Source organism: Geotrypetes seraphini, chromosome 9 (assembly GCF_902459505.1).
Source record: "Geotrypetes seraphini chromosome 9, aGeoSer1.1, whole genome shotgun sequence".
NCBI classification, from domain to species: Eukaryota; Metazoa; Chordata; class Amphibia; order Gymnophiona; family Dermophiidae; genus Geotrypetes; species Geotrypetes seraphini.
In genome coordinates, this window is record NC_047092.1 from 152,151,083 (window position 1) to 152,159,666 (window position 8,584).

The window sequence follows — 8,584 nt, forward strand, 5'->3', positions numbered from 1 at the left end:
CATGTGCTGGCCTTAAAACCTGCTGATTTCTGATATCAGCACCAAGATAAGTGCAAAATGACAGGTTGACTTTATGTATAATTTCCACTATGTGTCTGACTGACTTTGCTTCAGAGTAGCTGTCAACTAATTGTGAATGTTCAATAACTTGTTACTATTTTTATTTTTTAGATCCCCGTCTGCTTCAAGGACACCCAAGAGATCAAGAAGGTCACGATCCAGGACCCCTAAAAAGTCAGGGAAAAAATCCAGGTCCCAGTCCAGATCACCCCACAGATCTCACAAGAAGTCAAAGAAAAGTAAACACTGACAAAACATTCACGTTTTTTATGAAAGCTGTCACTTACTGGAAATGCAGTTTTGTTTTGTGCCTGAACAGTCTGTTTTAAAAAAGGAAAATACAACAAAAAAAAGCATTCCTGAATTTTTTTGTGAATGCACGTGTATACTCATGAGTAACTGCATCTCTAGACCTGTCATTGTTTTATATTGTAAAAAAAAAATCCATTGTGGCTATTTTCTCCCAAATGAAACATTTTGTGTTAAACACGTCCTCGGAAGTGTGTATAGCTTATCTGCTGGCAGTAGTGGTATTTTGTTTTAGGATGTTGTGACATAGCAAAAATGACACAAATGTTCCCCCCTCTTTTTGTAGCTTTGACAACTTAAAATTAGATTTCAAATAAAATCTGAACAGAAAGTTAAGGATGTGATTTTCTTAACCCGCTGGTAATTGAGACCATTGGAGTGATTATTTTCATCTGCTTTGTTTACATCGTGAGATTTTTTAAAATATATTGCTCTTACAACTGAAATTACACTGTTAAGTTAGATAAGTATCTAAATAACACAAACTTTACAAATCTGTTGTGGCAGCACATGTCAAGCTGGTAAGAGCTCTTGATTTTATTTTTATTTTTTTTTAATTTTGCATAAGCTATTGTACCAGCACTTGTACTTCCATGATGCAGCTTCCTCTACCACTTTTTTCATGATTTTTTGCAGCCTTTACAAATCTACCCTTCTTGGCTAGTTGTTGGGGTTTTTTTTGTTTTGTTTAGTTTTTTGTTTTGTTTTTTTGTTGGAGGGGGGGTTCATCATGATTCCACACTTTCAGTACCTATATTATTTTCCATTGATGAGCAGGATTGAGACAGACACACAAATCTCATGACACTAATACAAAACAGCTCTCCCAACACTCAGAACCAAGTGTAAAATTTTGAATGTGCACAGTTCAGTTGTCCCCTCCAGTGTGTTTTCCCTTTTCTTCTGAACTAAGGCAAAGCAAAGTTCTCCATTTAGTGAAGAAGTACTTCTATTTGTATTCAACTTTGAGGGATTTTTTTCTGCAAGAAATGAATGTAGATTTTTTAAAAATTTGTTCATACTTTGAAAGGAGCAAAGTTGGGATTCTAATGTGGTAGAATGATATAAGAATTTCAACACAGTTCAAATGCTTAATTTTTTATTTATTTATAATTTTAGTACAGACCATACCAGGCTGGGTAGAAAGCACTGTTGAAGTATGTCTGAGAGTTCAGAAGTATCTTTTAGGCTAGCTTCACAATCATTAAGACAGAGAAAAGACTCGTTTGTACAGAAGGAAGTGAAAAGTCACTTAACTTTGCACATTCCAGTAGATTGTCTTCTGTTGACTGTACTTCTACACAGTATTCTAGTGCAATGTGTCTAGTAGACCTGAACACTAGAGTTATGCATCTGAACCAGCAAGTTGCTTGCAGAATGTTGTCAATCATCTTTGAACTCCACGTTCTTCCTAAACAGCTGCTCCTGCCTCCTCAGATTTTTTCTCCAAGCAAGTTGCTCAGAAGTGTGTTATTAATTTTGGGTATTTCTTTTCTTAATGTTCAGTTGAAGGCTTGGTGCCAGAGGTTCCCTTTTGTTGGGAAGTCTGCTGCTAGCAGGATCAGCCCTCGGGGACACCCTAGCTAGCTAGACTGCTTATGTATTTTTTTAGTGCTAAGGGGCTGTCCCCTGCATAGTTGCTTGCATCCCTGATTTATCAGGGACTTGAGTGCAGGCAGTTTAGTTTAGCCCTGTCCCAGCTTGGCTGGGCTTAACAGTGGGCCGGCTGGGTGGTCCTCTCCCCCTTTGCAATGTGAGGTTTTCTGGGGGTTGAGGCTCAATTCAACATCAGACTAAGCTTGTTCTGCGAACCCGTGAGGCAGAGTTCTCTGTTTGTCCCAGCTGCATTCCTAAGCTGAAGCAGGCAGGCCCATGGCACAATGAGTAAGGCTGTTATAGCCTATGGGGAAAATCAGGGGTCTCCAGAAGTCAAATGTAAAGGTTTCTGCAGAAAGAACCAAGGTCCCCCCCTCTAAAACCCCTTTCCCTGTATTTCTTGTGCTTCAGGGGAGTCCCATGGACCATTTTTGGCATGATTTTGCTGATGATGGCCATCTTGGATTTTAAATGATGTTTTCTAAAGCCGCCTTCTGCCTCAAAACCCCTCCATTTTACTTAAACTCGATAAGGATGGACCCCTCAGACTTTCCTATCCCTATATCATGCCACTGCTGGATGGCTGGCTGAGGGGTGTCCATGTCCCGTGGAGCACACAGGGGAGGGGCAGGAGCCTTGAGTTCAACATCCTCCAGGGCATAGGATACACAGGAGGCACAATCCCAAAGGAATAGACCCTTTCCGGTGCCCTCCGAAGGTGCATTGGCTTAACAGAGACAAATGATTACCACAGAGCCTAGGAGGACCTGCAGAGGTTCCTCAACATCTGCGTTAAGCACAATGGAGGCAGTGGTTCTCCCCTCAGCATGCTCCCCGACCAGATGATGAAACAGAACTCTGGACCAGGTTCCTTCTGACATAGACTGGGAAGATGGAAAGTCTGACCCAATGCCATTATTGTCTCAGATTGCGCTTTCTCTGGCAGAGTCTGTTTCTCTGTAATAGAACAGCGTCAAGAAGTGTTAGTGGCCCTGGACCAGGGAAAAGACCCTATAGTGCTCCATTTGTTCAAAGCCTCCTGCGCTTTCGGACATTATATCTACTTCACTGCAAGAATTTAAGCTGGAAGTTCCTCCAGTCCCCTTGTTGCAGTGCACAATTATGAGCAGCTCAGTTACTCAGTACAAACATCCGGACATCACAAAGCTGGTCACAGACCACTGGGAGTCGCCAGAGGGATCCCTGCAAGTGTCTAAAACTTATGTCCAATCTTTTTCCTATGGCTCCAAATTTCAGCTGCTGTTTGTTCAGCTGACGGTGGATTCACTGGTGGTGCAGGTCTCCAAATAAACCTTGCCTAGTGAAAAAGGTATGCTGTTATCCAAGAACAATCAGGCAGCATATTCTCACAAATAGGTGACGTCATCCACTGAACCCCGGTACAGACAGTGCAAAACACTTCTTTAGAAGTCTTGAGACCTCCCGTACCATGCATGTACGAGTGCCTTCCCACCTGATGTTGGTTCGTGGGACCATCATTTCTAAGTTTTCCGTGGAACTAAGAAGTTGTATTTTTGGAGTATCTCCAAATGTGCGGGCTTTTTTTTTTTTGCTTTTTTGCTACCATCCCATCCTTTTTTCCTACATATTTCATCATTTTATTCCCCTAGTACTTTAATTTGTTTTCCTTCGGGCTCCTCTCAGCCTTTTGCAGGCCGGCTGCACCGATTAATTTTTGGGTTCCTTTTTACTTGACCTCTGTTATGATTGAGCCCTTTTTGTCCTCGCTGTGGCTATTTTTCCATTGATATCCAAGCGGGTTTAAAAAGTATTGTTTGTGTAACAGGATCATCTCTATCACTGACCCACATAGCTGGTGCCTTCAGTGTCTTTGTCCTGAACAGCAAGTTAAATCTTGTCTCCACTGTTCTAGTCTTCAGAAACATTCTTTGAAGGCTAGGCTTTTATAGCAAGAGAAGCTTTTCGACTCATCTTTAACATCAACCATGTCATCTTCTATGACAAAATCCAAGAACCACTCCCATCGATGTCTGCATCAGCATCCCACTCAGTGTCTGCTCTGTCTGTACCATCAACTTCTCCTCCTAAAAATGCTAAGAAGTGTATCCATACTTCTCCTTCTACTCATACATCAGCATCGAGTAAGTCGATGCATGCTATACATCAGCATAAGAAGTCAAGGTCTCCTCAGAGGTGTGCCTCCTCATCGCTGTCACTGATACTTTGACGCACTGTGGCACTGACTGTACTGACAACATCTGCTGTACTGGTGCAGTCTTTGCAAGAGCAAATTATAGAGCTGCTTCAAAGGGAGTTAGCACTTAAGTTGCAGACCCAACTAGCTCTTATTCCTTCCTCAGCTCCATCGGTACTGTCCAAGTCTGAGCATTGCTCCACCAGTGACTCTGGTACCGAGCCTATAAAACCTCATGGAAATTCAACAGCATGAGGCAAGTCTTTCAGTTGATAGGAAACTCCAGAGTGAGAGAGCATAGAATGAGGTTAAGAGGTGATAGACTCGGGAGTAATCTAAGGAAATACTTTTTTTACAGAAAGAGTGGTAGATGTGTGGAATAGTCTCTCAGTAGGATAGTGGAAACAGAGTGTCTGATTTCAAGAAAGTATGGGTCAGGCACATGGGATCTCTTAGGGAGAGGAGGAGATGGTGAATGCTGTGGATGGGCCATTTGGTCTTTATCTGCCATCATGTTTCTATACTCTGTGTGTTTCTATATTCATAATATAATGTCAGCAGCAAGAAAGCCTTTCACCAGACACATATACACATTTTATATAGAAGAGATTTGCCATCTAGAGCTTCACTAACAATCCTGTTTGTTGTCCTTCAAAAAATATGCTACAATACCTTTATCATCTTGGGCTGTAAATGAATTCCATGAGTGCATCATAGGACTTCCAGCCTATTATATCCTCATAAACAGACTTCTGGATTTATAGTTTCCCATCATTTCCAATTCACGAAGAGACTTCTTCATGTAAAACTACCAGCATGGAAACCTGCTTTGCCATAGGACTAAAGTGTCCTTACATATCACATGAAATTACCTTTGAATCTATGACATCAACATCTCTTGGGCAGTTCATCTAGAAGGTGCCTTTCTAGTTGTTGTCATTTCAGTGAACTTGAAGTGTTGGTCACCTATGAACCATATGCTCAGTTCCTTCATAACAAAGTTGTTCTGTGTACTGTACACATTCTAAATTTTTATCAAAGCTGATTAATCCATTCCATATAAATGTTTATCCTAAACCCTGCAGCCATACTTTACTGTAAAAGGGCTTACACTTGTACCACCTGCAATTCATAATTTAGTAGAAAGTTTGCCACCATTGATCAAACTTTTCAATGCTCATGACTCCCAAACGCCCACCTTGTCCTCCATGGTTCTGCTCCTGGCCCTTATTCAATATTGTAGTTGGTTATTCTCATCATCTGGCTTCTGTGAAGCCTTCACAGGCCTAATTATAACACAAGTCTAGATAAGTACAGGCCAATAACATTTTTGTTTTAAATCTGCCCAGGTCGTGAACTCAAATGTCCACTGTTTGAGATGACCTGGGTGTATGCATTTGTCTCCTTCAATTTGAAAAGTACTGGCATTCCATTAATTAGGTAGATTGAGCCAGTGTGCTAGCAGCCTTATTCATTTCTATTAACAAACTGTTAGAACTCTAGGTAGTAAATTTTTAATTCATTAATTTAGAGCCACTGTAACTGCTGTACTGCGCTTGAAGTAGCTGGCTTTGTTGAACAGTATGTGCAAAGCAGCTATGTTGTCCTTGCTTCATCATTCACTACTTATTACTCTATGGACCAGGTGTGGCTCACTGGTAGAGCTGCTGCCTCTGCACCTAGAGGTTGTGAGATCAAATCTCAGTGCTGCTCCTTGTGACCCTGGGCAAGTCACTTAGTCCTCCAGTGCCCACTGCTTTGAATGCCAAAGCCACAAAAAAGTGGTATACAAGTCCCCATTCCCCTTCAACCAGAGCAGTACTTTTTGTTGAGTTGTATTGTCTGAAATGTTTCTAATTTCAGCAGCTCTTACTATCTGTAGATGAATGAGCTGCTATTGCACAATGAGCAAGAATTAAGTGCACTGAGCAGTCATTAGCTTGGGAGCCATCCACTTGTATGCCTGACTCAATTCTCGGAAAAAGCACTGTTGCTCAACTGTAACAATTTTTGTAAATAACAGGATTGATCAGACACACAATCCCTCCCATCTCTCCTAGTTGCATCCCTTGAGCTATGGAACTGAGGTTGAGGGAACTGGTGCACATGTTCAGAACTTTACACTTAGTTCTAAGCCTGGGAGAGCTGTTCTATCCTATTGCTATGCAGTGATGTCACCTATTTGCGTGCCTGATAATTCCTGCTGTCTATGAAAAACATCTGTTGCAAGTGGGCAACATTGTTGTATAGTTAACATGCTAAAATTATATTTTTTACAGTTTCTGATTTTAGACAGACCTCCTAAAGTACAAAGTATTGACTTTTATTTGCAGTGGATTTTTCATAGGCCCAGACTGGAGAAACGTCAATATGTAGCTACAGACTGGCAATAAAAGAATGGATATATATTGTATGTGTTTTAGTAGCTGTTTAGGCCTGGAGGAAATGATTCTGCAAAGTTGATGGTACCTGTTATTGGACTAGCATATGAATTATTTAAAGATAAAGGTACTACAGCCTGCCCAGAATTCTCTAGAATGCAAAAATATTTAAAAATGAATAAGGATTTTAAATTTTGTCAAAGAATAATTTCGAGAAACAATTACGATTAGGATGCTTTCTATAATTGTCTGTATTTTACTGAGCACCAGGAGTGGTAACACACCTTCTTGTGGGATTTACTTATTGCATTGCAATACATACCTGCCATATTAACAAAGGACTGTTTCTTCGGAATCATAAAACAGGAGGAATACTATTAATTTTATGCCCTATTCAGCAAAAGTTGTCTGGCAAGTGACTTTTCTGAGCTATCCCAATCCTGTTATTTTCTTGGATAAAGCACAACCAGCAAAGCTTCAGAGAAGGGTGACATATAAGGGACAGAACACCTCCCTTATGAGGAGAGAGGTTAACAAGCTAGGGCTTTTCAGCATGAAGAGAAGATGACAGAGAACGAATATGATAGACATGTATGAAAACCAGTATTGTGAGTGAAACAGTTATAGGTAACGGTTTCAATCTGTCGACACACAAACGAGGACACTCCATGAAGCTAATGGCTAGCAGATTGAAAACATTTTGGAGAAAGGAGTTTCTTTTTCATTTTTTCACATAAGCTGTGGAATCTGTAGCTCGAGGCTATGGTCAAGGCAACCAACATTGCATATCCCTGGAAATGAACTATGGGAAATGACCTACTTTTTGAAATCTTGCCAGGTTTGACTTGTCACTGTTGGAGACTGGATGCTGGGCTTGGTGGACCTTGGTCTGACTCAGCATGGCTTTTCTTATGTCTGTATATAAGTATGCTTCCTGGAAGACTGGAGGAACTAAATGCAGCATTTATGTGCAACAAATAAAGTTTCATGAACCATCTTTAACAGTTAACAGCATGATATATTTTGTGTATGCAACTCTTCTGAAATTGAAAGAAGAGATCTGGTTTAAGAGTCGGTTAGTGGTCCCTTTGAGAAGTTTGCTGTACTTTGGGTAAATATGCTGAAGAATATCGTGTCTATGACCACCTGACTTGAGTAAGTATATAGGATGATTTGAATTTTTCTCTTCCTCAGATACCTAAGCTGTCATGGACATTGAATTTGAGAAGGATCAAGTTGTGGCACAAATGAAAAAGGAATATGCTTTACAAATGTCTGTCTGCAAGCCAAAGAAAAAATATGTAAAAGTATATATGATGTCCATGATTCCATTACATATTGAAACATTTTAGCAGACCTGATGTTGCTTCAGTCCTTGAAAATACAAGTTTGGCTTTAGTTGTGTATATTCTATGGATTGTCAAGTAGGGAGGTAGTACTGTAAACCTGGCAAAATAGAATTAATTAGGTGAACAATAGTTCCCTTAACATATAGGGCCTCTCTTACAAAGTCACAGCAGCGATTGCCCTGTGGTAAATGCACCGAAGTCCTTTCAGTTCGTATGGGCTTCAAACCATTTGCTGCTGGAGAATGCTACCATGGCTTTTTAAAAGAGACCCATAGTAAACTGTGTTACTGATGCACTAAACAGAGCCAAGATTTGTTCTTCCTAATGTGATGCCTTTGGCAGCAGTCTTAATCTGTACTTTTGAGCCACAGGGTGTATTAGAATGCCACCAGTATATTTTTCAGGACTGAGGTACAGATGCAAAGGAAAAAGATTCTAAGTGTTTAAGTACCATATTTACACATTTAAGGTAACAAGTCTAGTTAATAGTTTAAAATATTTATTTTCATTTTGTATATCAGCATACAATTTTTAAGTCTCCAGACTTCACATTTAACATACTAATAATAAATTTACTTACATTTCATAAGTCATTTCCCCATTTTTTCTCCTATCTTATGCAAAAAAAAAAAAAAAATCTGCAACTTCCAGAAAGGAAAAAATAGACCCCCCCCCCCCTTTTTTTTAAATGAAGTTTCATTAGGCTTTATCGC

At 40.1% G+C, this 8,584-nt stretch overlaps 1 protein-coding gene across 4 annotated transcripts in view; it reads left to right on the forward strand.

The window, feature by feature from the left end:
- Window positions 1-7,519, forward strand: part of U2SURP (U2 snRNP associated SURP domain containing) — a 221,630-nt gene extending 214,111 nt beyond the window's left edge. For all 4 annotated transcript variants that reach the window (XM_033957623.1, XM_033957621.1, XM_033957622.1 and 1 more), the window contains one exon: window positions 172-7,519. In XM_033957623.1, the coding sequence (XP_033813514.1) occupies window positions 172-310 (139 nt within the window). In that variant the 3' untranslated portion in view covers window positions 311-7,519. The remainder of the gene's footprint in view (window positions 1-171) is intronic.
- The last annotated feature ends 1,065 nt before the right edge of the window (window positions 7,520-8,584 follow it).